This window comes from Nansenia antarctica, assembly GCF_963989245.1.
Source record: "Nansenia antarctica genome assembly, chromosome: 2".
Classification (NCBI taxonomy): Eukaryota; Metazoa; Chordata; class Actinopteri; order Argentiniformes; family Microstomatidae; genus Nansenia; species Nansenia antarctica.
This window is the reverse complement of record NC_137675.1, coordinates 5,295,770-5,310,769: the sequence shown is the minus strand read 5'-3', so window position 1 is coordinate 5,310,769 and position 15,000 is coordinate 5,295,770. Positions and strand designations below refer to the sequence as shown.

The 15,000-nt window shown below is 45.7% G+C and overlaps 1 protein-coding gene across 1 annotated transcript in view; it reads right to left on the bottom strand.

Moving 5' to 3' along the window:
• Positions 1–926: 926 nt before the first annotated feature.
• The window catches only part of LOC308149535 (noelin-2-like), a gene marked incomplete at both ends in the record, with an annotated part of 45,446 nt that continues 31,372 nt past the window's right edge, over positions 927–15,000 (bottom strand). Inside the window, 3 exons of the mRNA XM_080522392.1 lie at positions 927–1,247; positions 1,495–1,668; positions 5,900–6,076. Coding sequence (XP_080378518.1) covers positions 927–1,247; positions 1,495–1,668; positions 5,900–6,076 — 672 coding nt within the window. The remainder of the gene's footprint in view (positions 1,248–1,494; positions 1,669–5,899; positions 6,077–15,000) is intronic.

Below are 15,000 nucleotides of genomic sequence, written 5' to 3'. Positions count from 1 at the left end.
TGTATGTGTGTGTGCGTGGGTGTATGTGGGTGTTTGTGTGTGTGTGTGGTTTCCTGAAACCCTAGACACAAGTTTGTCACCTTCGCCGGCCCTTGGCGAAAACGACAGTCGATAAGTCTTTCGAAAAGTGCAGTCCTCATATCTTACTGTACAACACTGTCCATTCTAAACCAACCACAGCGTCTCTGTATGGTGATCCATTCGGTCTGTGTAGTCGACGCTTCTTCTGTTAACTGGTTGATGAGTTTGCTGGTCTCTCTGTTAAGGAAGTCCGTCAGTCTGTCTGCAACCAGTGAGTGTGTGTTCGAGTGTGTTCGCGCGCGTGTGTGTGTGTGGCGGCACCAACGCCCCCGTGTGTATGTGTCCATCTCTCCGTACATCTGTCCGTATCCACAGCGTCCATATCCAATAGCGCCCCATGCAAACCCACCTGATCTCTCCATCTCCACCTCTCTCTTTCTCCCCCCCCCCCATCCCTCCATCCCTCCATCCCTCCACCCCTCCTCCGGCTTCTTTTTTTTTTCTTCTAAAATTTATTTTGGATTTTATCCCTTTTTCACCCAATTTAGTATCCAATTATACCCAACCTAGTGTCCAATTATCCCCTGTCGCCTATTGCGTAGGATCGGCCGCACGCGCACCCCGTGGCCGGCAGCCCAGATGAGAGAGCCGATAGACTAGCTACCGGCCCCTCGAGCCCAACACTGTTATTCCGGCACCAGACGGGGCGGTGTTGCGCGACGGATCCTTATCCGGAAATAGCCTATACCACCCTCGGGAGCGGCCGTCCAATATGCTGCTCCCCGTGGGCCCCGGCCATATCCGGGTCTGACGAGACCGGGTTTCGATCCCAGTCCCCAGTGGGCAGCTTGCACCAGAGACTGATGCTTAGACCGCTGCACCACCGCGGGGCCCTCCTCCGGCTTCTACCCGTCGCTCCGGATCACGTGGAACAAGGTGACGTTGTAGATGACCTGGTGTCCGTTGTTCCAGGTGTACAGGGCTCTCTCCCGGGGGTTGTAGTCCATCATGGAGATGTGGGAGTACTGGTTGTGGAAGGGGATGTCCGTGTACTCGTAGGTGGAGGTGTTGGTGTGGTAGGCGAAGTGGACCTTGGCGCCGGCCAGGTGGGAGTTGGTGACGTAGAGGGTCCCGCAGATCATGAAGGCCTCGCCCGCGCTGCGCTTGGGGAAGCCCGTGTCCCAGGAGCGCAGGACGTCCAGTGAGCGGGGGTCCAGACGACTGACCTGGGGGGGGGGGAGGGGGAGGGAGGGAGGGAGGGGGAGGGGGGGAGGGAGAGGGGGGGGGTGAGGGAGGGGGGGAGAGGGAGGGAGAGGGGGGGGGAGGGGAGGATTAGGGATGTATAAATATATACATATATAAATAAATGTATTTGACCTGTTTACACCTGACCCCCTCTGATGTTCCCAGCCCCCCCACCACCAGTATGTCCCCCCCCCCCCCCAGTACCAGTATGCCCCCCCCCCACAGTACCAGGATGTTGCCAGCCTTGGGTATGGACGTGTACACGGCCCACAGGCCCGTCTCGTCGGCCATCAGGTCGATGTCTGAGGAGCCGCCCCAGCTGTAGGGGAAAGTGTTGTTGTAGCCCGCGCCCACCAGGCTGCGCTGCAGCTGCACGCTGCGGGACCGGAAATGGTACTGCACCTGCACACACACACACACCAGGGTTTACGTTAACCGGTAATTACCGGTCTTTGTCCGGTAAAAGTAGTTGAAGTCCGACAAATTGAAAACTCGTCGGACATAAATGTCCGGTGAAAATAATTCCCTCTAACCATTTTCAGCTGAGCACCAAACACACACACACAACACTGCCCGAGAGAGAAGGACCCGCCCCCTTTAGTTAGCCTATAGGCTATAGGCTAACTAAAGGGGGCGGGTCCTTCTCTCTCGGGCAGTGTGTGTGTTTGGTGCTCAGCTGAAAATGGTGTCCCGAAGCGGAGCGCTTTAACTTTATCGCACAATAACAAGGATAACAAACGAAACGGACAACATTTACACTAAGATGGAGACAAACTTCAGCGATATGATCTAACAGCCGGTCTTCAGGACGACATACAGACCCGTATGAGCTTACAGGGCTATCCCCTATCTATCTGAGAAAAGGCATAGCCTAGGCTGTAACATCGAACGGAAATTAGCCTATACGCATTGCAAGTTAATTTAAAGCCTATTTATTTTCAAAGAGTTTTATTCTATTTTATTTTATCTGATAAAAGGCATATGAACGGAAATTAGGCTAGCCGTGTCACGCCAGAAGCCTACATGCTTGCACTGTTACTGTTCAATAAAATGTGACGCAATCTGATGTAAATGGACACCTCTCGGAAATGAGAAAGACGTCAAATTCGTCTTTAAAGTTTTTTTTTTTTTTTTTTTGATTTTCGTTTTTTTTGCTAACATTCAACTCGAAGATGTGAAGTACCCACTCGTTATTTTTCCGAACAGTTTTACGTTCATTAAATAAGTGTAATCTATAACACAATGACTTCGTTTCTAGTTGTTTGATGGGGATTCATTATCTTTGATGGGGATTTTCTGTGCTTAGTGATTTCCGGTGTAGCAACTTTCAAATACTCATGTCGTCTTCAATTTGTTTCCGATTTCAATGTATGATGCATCATTTGAAAGCTTACAATCTGTAGTTTAAGCACATGTAAAAAACAGAAAAATGATTTTGCCTACAGGTAGCCCTTTTCATTGGGCTGTGTCACAAATGTTATACATCTAGACATTGTGGTATTTCTTTATATACGTATCCCAGACTGCCTATCATTTGTTTCTCAATAAACAGTTATGTTCTCCCCATTGTCATACTCCCGAGCTAAACGAAATGCCTTCCCAACCAGCGAGACCTGGTTATAGAAATGACGTTGTTTTATTGATTTAAAAAAAAGGGTAAAACTGGAAAGAGAAAATAGAAAACTCACATTAATCCCAAACAATTTAACAAACTTCAGTTAACGTAATGTGGAGTCCGTTCATTGATCGATGCTGTCTGTTCAGTTCCCAGTGAGGCGCCCGTTCAGCGCTGGACCCGTTCAGCGCTGGATTTGACGCATGGCATAGCGCGCATGCGTCAAATCATGTTATATTATTATATATTATATAGCTCGCATCTAATCGTATCGGATGAGAAATAGACATTAAATGGCATATATAGGCCGCTACACAACAGTAATCACCGCGACAAACAGCTATATTAGATTTGAAGAAAAATAAATATGATTTTGAATTTTTTTTTTTAAATTATATTTTAATATGATGACCGGAATATATCACGTTTGTCCGGTAAATCGAATTCTTCCCGGACACGATGTCCGACGGCAAATTTTTCTAACGGAAACCCTGACACACACACACCTGGTACTGCACCTGCACACACACACACACACACACACACACACACACAGACACACACCTGGTACTGCATCTGCACACACACACACACACACACCTGGTACTGCACCTGCACACACACACCTGGTACTGCACCTGCACACACACACACACCTGGTACTGCACCTGCACACACACACACACCTGGTACTGCACCTGCACACACACACACAGACACACACACACCTGGTACTGCACCTGCACTCACACACACACACACACACACACACCTGGTACTGCACCTGCACTCACACACACACACACCTGGTACTGCACCTGCACACACACACACCTGGTACTGCACCTGCACTCACACACACACACACACACACACACACATACACACCTGGTACTGCACCTGCACTCACACACACACACACACACACACACACACACACATACACACACCTGGTACTGCACCTGCACACACGCACACACACCTGGTACTGCACCTGCACACACACACACACACACCTGGTACTGCACCTGCACACACACACACACACACACACACACACACACACACCTGGGGCCTCATTTATAAAAAAGTACTTGAACGTCATCTTTGACTTTCACGTAAGCACATTTTTCTAAACGGACGTAAGCATTATTTATAAAACGGGCTGCGATGGTTTAAAGTTGCGTACGTGCTTCCTTCTATAAATACCAACGCAGGTAAAATTAACCAGGTGAATGAGGTTTGTATTAACGCCCTGTGATAGCGGCTCAATTATAGCGGCTGAATTAAGACAAGTGCTATAATATAGGGTAGGCGTTCGTCTGGAAGTGGGAGAGGGCAGGGAAGGGTGGCTTCTCTGTAAGTTGCATTTGTAACGTTTGATCATGACAACTAACCAGGCACATGCTTATACTCAGTAGGCTACTCAAGTTGTAAAAGAAAATCAGGGGAGGTGGTGGATGTTATCATATGAGGACAATTTTAGCATCCCCTCAGCGTCAGTGACTTCAGTGTCAGTAACTTGGTAAAAATGTCATTGCATGTGTGCGTGCCCCCTCGCACCTTGAAATAGCAGTAATACCACGTTCATTGATAAAATGACATAACGTATGGAAAGAGGGGGACGAAAGAGGGGGAACGATTTTGACTGTTTTTATTTTTGGGGGGATTTTTGCGGCTCACATGCCTGTAATAACTCTGCATAACCAGTAGGTAATGTGCGTACGCAAGGTCAATACTCGACGTAGAGCTAGGATCGTTTCCACGGTCAAATTGACTCAATGCAGACACACACAGTCAGCTGTCTCAATGTCCACTTTGATGTCCAAGCCTCTCATTCTACGATGTTCACCAGAAGGTTAATATGTAACCACGCATCTGAGGAGCCCGGTGTTTGTTTATTTTATGATTATTATTGTTATTATAATTATTGTTATTGTTGCTATTATTATTATTATTATTATTGTGATTGTTATTGTTGTTGTTATTATTATTATGATTGTTATTGTTATTACTATTGTTATTGTTATTATTATGGTTATTGTTGTTGTTATTATAATTATTGTTATTATTATTATTATTATTAATTTGTTCCCCACATGGCTGTTGCCAGACTGCTGCTCACACCAGTGATATGTGGCAGCAGCTGGGGAAAGCGGGAACAAGTCGGAAACCAATCAAAAGGTTCAGACTTTTATTCCGAAAATAAATAAATAAATGTCAACGTTGTTGAAAATCAACGACACACTCGCTAGTCAAGCCAAGACATTGCAATGCAGTGGATTTGGTGAGTAATCCCCTCTACTCTACACTAACTAAGTAGTAGTGGGGATTACTCACCCAATCCACTGCATTGCAATATTTTGGCTTGACGAGTGAGTGTGTCGTTGATTTTCAACAACGTTGACATTTATATATATATATTTTTTAAAAGTCTGAACCTTTTGATTGGTTGCCGACTTTTGCCGCTTTCACCAGCTGCCGTCACATATGACACAGCTGAATAGATACCGTACTCAAATATCTACCAACATTATATCAACATTATTAGCCTCTAATACTATCAGCCAAAACCCAGATTCATCTTTGTTAGATATGGTCATTTATTATTGTTCCAATACAAGACTGTTTCTGTGAGACTGTTGTGAAAATACGTGTTATGAAAATACGAAATATGAAAATCAGATGCGGCGCTTTAATCATCTCCTAACAACAGAGAACCCACAGTGTTAAACTATTCATCTGGATTGGTTTATTAGCGACCGGCGCTTCTTCGCCTCAACGTCATTAGTGGCCTGACTACTACCGGAGGCGTTTAATTGGACGGTTTTCACAAGAAAATGAGATTTTTATGGTTTAATAAATAACCCAATGAATAAATAACGGCAACGTTTTTATTCACGCTTTCTCTGCCGATGGTTTCTGTGAACTAGCGAACGACAAGTCCCTTTCATGACTGTCTAATCCTGCTCTCTGCTCGGTCCAGGTACAGTGGTTAGCCAATGGGAGCGCAGGTACCAGGATGTTGCTCTGGTGCTTGTTGTAGTAGAGGGACCCGTTGTAGACCACGTGACCAGTACCCGCCCAGGGGTGAGGCAGGAGGTGCTGAACGAAGTTCTGTCCTTTAGTGAAGTCCCCCATGGTCCTGTACTCCAACACACGCCTGCCTTTATAGTAGCCGTCCATAGACCACACCTAGAGGGAGGGGGGAGGGAGGGAAGGAAGAAGGGGGAAAGAGGAGGTTAAGTTCTGTCCTTTAGTGAAGTCCCCCATGGTCCTGTACTCCAACACACGCCTGCCTTTATAGTAGCCATCCATAGACCACAGGAGGGAGGGAGTGAGGAGGAGGAAAGAGGAGGTTAAGTTCTGTCCTTTCGGGACACGGGGGAGGGAGGAAGGGGGAGGGAGAGAGGAAAGGAGGGAGGGAGAGACGGAGAGATAGAGAACAGTCAGTAGCAAAGAAAGCAGGGGAGAGAAGGAGGGAGGGAGAGACGGAGAGATAGAGAACAGTCAGTAGCAAAGAAAGCAGGGGAGAGAAAAAGGACCTACAATAACTAAGAGGGGGAAGCAGGGAAAAGCGAGACGGAAGAGAAAGATGAAAAAAAAGAGAGAGGGGAGAGAGAGAGAGAGAGAGAGAGAGAGAGAGAGAGAGAGAGAGAGAGAGAGAGAACATGAGTGAAATGGAGGAATAAGAAGCGAGGGAAATTTGGGAGGAGAGGAGGTGGAGGCGGAAAAAAACTGATAATGACAGGCGGAGCGGGAGGGCAATGAATAGAAAGAGAGAGAGGAGGATGCGAGGAGGAGCGTAGGAGGAGAGATGAAATTGAGAAGAGGCAGGAAGACGGATTAATTACCCGAAGAAGGAAAAGAGGGAAAAGATAAAAGGAGAAAAGGGAGGAGGGAGGGAGGGAGGCAGAGAGAGAGAGAGAGAGAGAGAGAAGCATTCTTAGTTTAAAGACACTCATTAGAGCCCAGTCAGAGGGATTGGATTGAGGGCATTCACTCTGAAAAGCGACGGATGAAAAGAAAGAGAGATGAAAAGAGCAAAGGATGAATTTAATGGTCTGTTTGGAGAGAAAAAGACAAGTGTTTGGTCTTACGATGCAGTATTAATAGTGTACACCGACAGCACAGTGTGTGTGTGTATGTGTGCGTGCATGTGTGTGTGTGTGTGTGTGTATGTGTGTGCGCATGAAGGGCGAGGGCAGTCCATTTTCTTTTCCGTCACAGCTAAACAAAAGGGCGATCATCACTTCTCAATGGACATAATGATCTGATTCCAAACGAATCACGCTTAATTGTGTTTTAATCCCAGGGTAATTAGCTTTGTTTGGTAATTGTTCTCTTTCTCCCTCCATACATCACTCCCTCCCTCTCTCCTACCCTATTTCTGTCTCTCTCCCTCTCTCTCTATACCCTCTATCTCTGTCTGCCTCCCTCTCTCTCTCTCTCTCTCTTTCATTCTCTCTCTCTCTCTCTGTCTGTCTGTCTCTCTCTCTCTCTCTGTCTCTCTCTCTCTCTCTCTCTCCCGCCTCCATCCCTCCTTCTCTGTCTCATTCATTGGACAGCTGACTTCCCTCTATCTCATTCATCAGGAGGGTAAATCAATGTGTTTCAGTGAGCCGTGTCGACCTGACCACTCTCTCTCTCTCTCTCTCTCTCTCTCTCTCTCTCTCTCTCTCTCTCTCTCTCTCTCTCCCTCCCTCCCTCTCTCCCTCCCTCTCTCCCTCTGTCACTGGGTTGATCTATTCTTCTCTCTGTCCATCCCTTCACCCGTTACCACACCTCACCTCCAACCCCCCCTGTCTCTCCCTTCATCACTCAGTCCATCTATCCCTCTCGCCCTCCATTGTTCTCCCTCCATCCCTCTCTTTTTCTATCCCTTCGCTATTACCCAACCTCACCTCCTCTGACCATGCTCTCTCTCTCTTCATCCCCCTCTACCTCCATCTCTCTCTACCTCCATCCCTCTCTCTTCATCTCTCTCTACCTCCATCCCTCTCTTCCTCCATCTCTCTCTTCCTCCACCTCTCTCTTCCTCCACCTCTCTCTTCCTCCACCTCTCTCTACCTCCATCTCTCTCTACCTCCATCTCTCTCTACCTCCATCTCTCTCTTCCTCCACCTCTCTCTTCCTCCACCTCTCTCTACCTCCATCTCTCTCTCTTCCTCCAGCTCTCTCTACCTCCATCCCTCTACCTCCATCTCTCTCTACCTCCATCCCTCTCTCTACCTCCATCCCTCTCTCTTCATCTCTCTCTACCTCCATCTCTCTCTTCTCTCTCTCTCTTGTTCATGGGGCCAAAGCGTCGGTGTTTGTTTTTGGGTTTGTTGGGTCATTCTGAGGTCACAGACACATGTCACCACAGGTGTCACCCTCAAACAAGCAGCGCCGAGCCAAAGAGACAGTGGAAAAGCACCGTAAGACTCAATATTCTGTGACATGTCACACTCTCTCTCTCTCTCTTTATCTCTCTCTCTCTTTGTGCTCTCCTCTCTCTCTCTCTCTCTCTCTCTCTCTCTCTCTCTCTCTCTGTAATCTATCTCTCTCTTTATCTAAATCTCTCCCCTGACCTTCTCCTCGCTCTCTGCGTTCCCTCCGTCATTCTCTCCACCACCTCAATTCCTCTCTTTCATCGCCTTTTCGTCGGTCCCCTTTCATCCCCCCCCCCCACCGCATCCTCCCTGTCTGTCATCCCACCCCCCCCTCTCATCCTCCCTTCCTATCATCCCACCCCCCCCTCTCATCCTCCCTTCCTGTCATCCCACCCCCCCCTCTCATCCTCCCTTCCTGTCATCCCCACCCCCGTCGCCTTTTTCATCTCCTTTTTCATTCTCCGCTTCTCCTCCTGTTTTTACCTTGTCTGTTTCTCCATCTCTTCTCCGCCCCCCTCTTTCACTTATGGCTGCTTTCTCCTCCTTCTTCTTCTTCCACACTTTCTCACTCGCTGTCTCTCTGTCTCTCTCTCATGCGAGCTCTCAGTCTTTCTATCTCTCTGTCTCTTTTAGGGACTCGCCGAAAGTTTGGCCACTGAAAAGAGCAAAAAAAAGCACATTCGGTGTTCGGCCCTTTCGGTGTGCGAAAAGACCGAATGTTTACCGAATGCGAGACGTTTTTGGGGGATAACACGACCAAACAGCGCAAGCAACCCATGCTGTTCTGTGAATGAGACGAGCATCGAGTGATGACTGCCTGCTGCCAAGTCATATAATTATTACATAATACATACATAATTATTACATAATTATTACAGCAAACATGTCGGCAGTTTGGCATCTGTTCTCTGAACGACAACGAGAGGCTCATTCCGACATGAACCTCCTAAGACCCAAGCTTTTGTTTGGTGTTTTTGTTTTTGTGTGTGTTTTTTATTCCTCCCAGCTATTTGGGATGAGTATGACCTTAATAAGTCTAAAAATGTACCGGTAACCGTGTCTTTTTTTTTTTTTTTTTGGGAACTTAGTTTTGATTTCAGTTTCAGCAACTTGTACAATCATGTCATGTTTTGTCTAAAAAATGTTCCATTCTTTTAGCTGTACACATATGGTCCATGAATGTGGTTCAAAGCAAGACACACAAAGCAAAAAAGAGCGATCAACAAAAACATTGAGATGTCAATGACGGAATAAAAGTAACGATTTTGAAAAGAAAGAAAAGGGGTAGGGGGGTAAGGTCAGGTGGGTGGGGGGGGTTGTGTATGTGTGTGTGTGTATGTGTGTGTGAATGCAACGTAGGCGTATATCTATGTGTAGTGATATGAGGTGAGTCTAGAATACAGAAATATATGAGTCAAGATGTGTGGAAGGGTTCACTGTATTAATATGGACATGACAGGGCTCCATCTTTTAATAAATAGATGTTTCTGGAGTCTCAGGGTGTATGTTATTTGTTCCATCTAGTAGATTTCCCATACTTTCTCTGTCCACATATTGTATGTAGGGGGGTCTGGTTTTAACCACTTAATTGTAATGCATTTAATTGCTGCCGTTAGTAATATTTGTAAGAGATATATTCTTGCCCTTCCATCAATGCCTTCTGGTGTAACTCCCAGTAGTGCCATCTTTGGATCTTTGGTACATTTTTGGTGGAATACTGCTTCAAGGGCCTCAAACACCTCTTCCCAAAATGTTCTTAATTTGGGGCATGACCAGAATATGTGGATGTGAACCGTGTCTTTTTACAGGAAGTTTTTTTCTCAAAAGATTATGGCCGCATATGGGGACAATGGGTTTATCTTACTGTATAACACAAGAAAGTCACCGTTGTGTAACGTATAAACCTGTTTATTTCAAGCCCTAAACATGGCTCTACAAAAACCAAAGTGCAAACAATGCAATAATAATCTCCTAATGTACTTTTGGTTTGTAGGAACAGTCCGTCACACCTGGGTGAAATGCTGCAGGACAGTCGCAGTTCAGTCCTTCATTTCAAAGCCTGAATATGGCCGTGGAGAAACCAAATAAGAAAGATGCACCATATTTGTTTTTGCAGGAATTATTTGTAATCTTGTAAACTATTGGATTCTTCCCAAACCTTCCCAAGTTTACTTATTTTTACACATGGCACATGGCATGAACATTAACATAATAATGTCCCAATGTCCTCCATATGAGTACCGTACTTGGTAATTAGCGATGGAAATTGTAGCTTGCTAATATTGCTAAAAGTTATCATATTTGTATGCCATATGGAGCTACAAACATTATTGTGCATAAGTTTCAATCATACACAGGGTTCCCACGGGTCCTTGAAATCCTTGAAAGTTTGTGAATTTGAGAAAGAAAAATCAAGGCCTTAAAAGTTTTTGAAAATAGACATGAGTCATTGAAAGTGCTTGAATTCCCCTCTCTCTCTCTCTCTCTCTCTCTCTCTCTCTCTCTCTCTCTCTCTCTCTCTCTCTCTCTCTCTCTCTAAAACTGTATCTACTGTATATTCAAAAATGTTTTACTTAGCTCGTCAACTAGTAAATAACTCTCTGTATTGCTTACCTTTACACATACTTCACAATATATTGTTTTGCTGTGTTGTGGTAGAGAGGGCAAGAGACCATCAAGTGTTCACACATTCAAGCCTCTCTTTTTGATGTTTCAGAAGGTGTGGGAACCCTGCAGACAATTTAATGAGGATTCGTACCCTGTCCATGTTTGTGTCAGGACTGGCTGTAGAACATCTGGGTCAAGATCGCAGCCATCTATTTGAGTCTTTACTCAAATGAGTGTATATATTTTTTTTTTTTACAACAGTTAGTTCCGACCAAGTAATTTCATTGGACAAGAGGCATTCCATGAGTTACGATATACAGTATAACAGCACTGGGACTTTTAACTATATGTATCACTCCGCCGCACAGATGTTCTACTAAATGACCGTTAATTAGACTACATGTTTGTGTTCAGGTTACTAGGCAACAGTCCATTTGAAGTTCAGTTGCGGAACTATTTTTTGTTTATTTTTATGATTAAATAAACAAACAAATCATAATCTGTTGAGGCCTGCGGCCTCGTACCTACGACCGAATCACAGCCGTGCTGATATTCAGTATAACACACTCCCTCTCGTGTGATATTGCTTAAGTGACCACTAGATGGCAGATGAAGTGTCGCGAACGAGGCCAACGGGTCTACGTTTTTAAAAATGAAGTACGTTTTTATGGTGCGGCAAAGCCAAAATGTAATGTCCTCATATGAGGATGCAGGGTCTTAGTTAAGACTTCTGTTTTCGTTTCAGCGACTTCAAAATAAAAGCGTGAGCTAAGCGATCACTGGAAACGGATGGGATCACAGTGTTATTGTGACAGTTTCTGGTGAAAGGGGTAGCAATCTTCAGACTTTAATTAAGACAAATGTGAATACATTTCAGCTTCGTTGAAAATCAATGACACACTCGCTAGTCAACTAACACCGCTTGGGGTGATAGGGCCTTTTCAGCCGCAGCCCCGTCCCTCTGGAACGCCCTCCCCAACCACATCAGACAGGCCAACACACTCCCAACATTTAAACAGGCCCTCAAAACCCACCTCTTCAAGCTCGCCTTCACCAGTTAACCCTTTCCCCCTCCCCTTCCCATGTGTCCCCAGCACTACCTTAATTAGCCCCCTATACTTTCTTTTATTTATTTTTTGTTTCTTTTACTTTCTTTTCGTTTCTTTTCTATTACTATTCGATCTTTTCAGTTTGTAAAGTGTCTTTGAGTGTCTAGAAAATGTATGTCTAATCTATTATTATTATTATTATTATTATTATTATTATTATTGTTTTGTGAGCCTGTTAACAATGTAAAGTAGTATTATAGTTAACTAGGTAGCAGTGGGGATTACTCACCGAATCCATTGCGTTGCAATATTTTGGCTTGACTAGCGAATATGCGATGTGATTTTCAAAGTTGAAACAGTTTTTCAAAATAAAAGTCTGAACATTTTGATCGGTGGCTTGTTCCCCCGTTCACCAGCTGCTGGTCACCATTTTTACAGCTTTCATGAAATGATGAAATATTACGGAACATACAACCACCTGCCACTTCATTAGGTACACCTTTTCTTTTGCTTGTGAACGCAAATATCTAATCAGCCAATCACGTGGCAGCAACTCAAAGCATTTAGGCATGTAGTCATGGTCAAGACGATCTGCTGAAGTTCCATCCAGCATCAGAATGGGAAAGAAAGGTGATTTACAGTAAGTGACTTTGAACAAGGCACGGTTGTTGGTGCCAGGTGGGCTGTTTTAAGTATTTCAGAAAGAGCTGATCTACTGGGATTTTCCCGCACAACCATAGGGGTAACAGAGAATGGTCAGAAAAAAAAAAAATATCCAGTGAGCGGCAGTTCTCTGGGTGAAAATGGTGGTGGTGGTGTAATGGTGTGGGGGATACTTTCTTGGCACAAATCTTCAGCAGCTGTGTGATGCTATAATGTCAATATAGACAAAAATCTCGGAGGAATGTTTCCAGCACCTTGTTGAATCTATTAATTAAGGCAGTTCTGAAGGCAAAAGATGGGGTCCAACCCGGTACTAGCAAGGTGTGCCTAATGAGTGGCCGGTGAGTGTAAAGTATACAATTTCAAACACGTAATTTTGATAATTATCATTTTACATTTTACATGAATAAAAAGCTACATTTATTTAATTTTGCAATGGTACAAAAATTGGCAAAATAAATAAAAACTAAGTGTTTCCTTAAGTTCAGTGCATCCCTAGTCTCTTTCTTTCTTTCTCTTTCATTCATTCATTCATTCATTCATTCATTCATTCTCTCTCTCTCTCTCTCTCTCTCTCTCTCTCTCTCTCTCTCTCTCTCTCTCTCTCTCTCTCTCTCTCTCTCTCACAGAGCTGGGGATATCTGCACCTTACCAGCTGTCCTCAGACAGATACAGGTGTGTGTGTGTGTGTGTGTGTGTGTGTGTGTGTGTGTTATAGAGAGGGGGAACTGATATATTCCAGTGGAACTATGAGATTAATAATAGATCATTAATCAATGGAGAGAACATGCTTTCTCACTTAAGTCTCAATTACCTCACGCACGCACACACACACGCACGCACACACACACACACACACACACACACACACACACACACACACACACACACACACACACACACACACACACACACACACACGTACACACGTACACACACACACAGAGGGGCTGATAAAGAATTCATAAATGCCAAGCTGGGGCGCTGCGCTGACACCGTAGTCATGGAGACAAGGGGGAACTGACAGTGACACAGAGGTATGTGTGTGTGTGTGTGTGTGTGTGTGTGTGTGTGCTCAGGGTCCATGGGACTTTGGCATATAGGACCCGAGATTGGGGCCGCCCAGCAGAATGCCTGACTAATTGGCTCACCCTCAGGGGACACCTTAGAGAGAGAGAGACAGAGTACTTCTCTCTCTCTCCCCCCCCCACTCTCTATCTCCCCTCTCTCTCTCCCTAGTTCATTCTGTCGCTCTCCTCTCTCTCACGCTCTCTACCTTTCCTTACTCCTGCCCTTTCTGTAATTGAATTGTTCAGCTACAGGGTGACAGACAGGGAGGAGAGGGACCGTACAGCATCTCTTATCTACAGAGAGAGGAAAGGGAGGGAGGGAGGGAGGGAGAGAGAGAGAGAGGGAGGGAGAGAGGGAGAGAGGGAGGGAGAGAGGGAGGGAGAGAGAGAGAGGGAGAGAGAGAGCGGGGGGTGAGTGAGTGAGCGAGAGAGAGAGAGAGGGAGAGAGAGAGGGGGGAGTGAGTGAGAGAGAGAGAAAGAGAGAGGGAGAGAGAGAGGGAGAAAGAGAGAGAGAGAGACAAGAAGAGAGAGAGGGGGGACGAGAGAGAGAGAGAGAGAGAGGGGGGGGACGAGAGAGAGAAAGAGAGAGAGAGGGAGAGAGAGAGAGAGAGAGAAAGAGAGAGGGAGAGAGAAAGTGAAAGACACCCAATTACCATGCTCCAATTCACCTCCTCTCCTCATCCCTCGTTCTCTCCGGATATTAAAGCTAAAGGAATGTTATTCAAATGATTCAACACACACAGTTGCAACCCGGTTACAGTAACAATGGCAACAGTCGTAACCGGGTTACAGAGACCGCTGTCGCCGGGGGCCGGGGACCGGGAAGCTGATCTTGCCGTATATAGATCCCCCCCGTCTCTGGGGAGACTCTCTAATGGGGAACAGACACGGGTCACCGTGGCGATATAAATGACACCTGGCAACTGGGAGACAGTCGCCCTGACAACCAGCTTAATATACATTCCCGAGGGAGAGAGAGAGAGAGAGAGAGAGGGAGAGAGAGGGAGAGAGAGGGTGATTGAGTGAGAGATAGAGATAGATTGAGAGAGAAAAAGAGAGAGAGAGAGAGAGAGAGGGTGAGTGAGAGAGATAGATTGAGAGAGAAAAAGAGAGAGAGAAGAAGGAGAGAAAGTGATTGGAGGCGTGTGCCTCCACCACGCCTGAGGTCTCACACTGACTCAGTCACCCTGACACTGTCCTACACACACACACACACACACACACACACGTACACATATACCTGTACAACACTGACTCAGTCAACCTGACACTGTCCTACACACACACAACTGCACCACACTGACTACACACACACACACACCTGCACAACACTGACTACACACACACACCTGCAC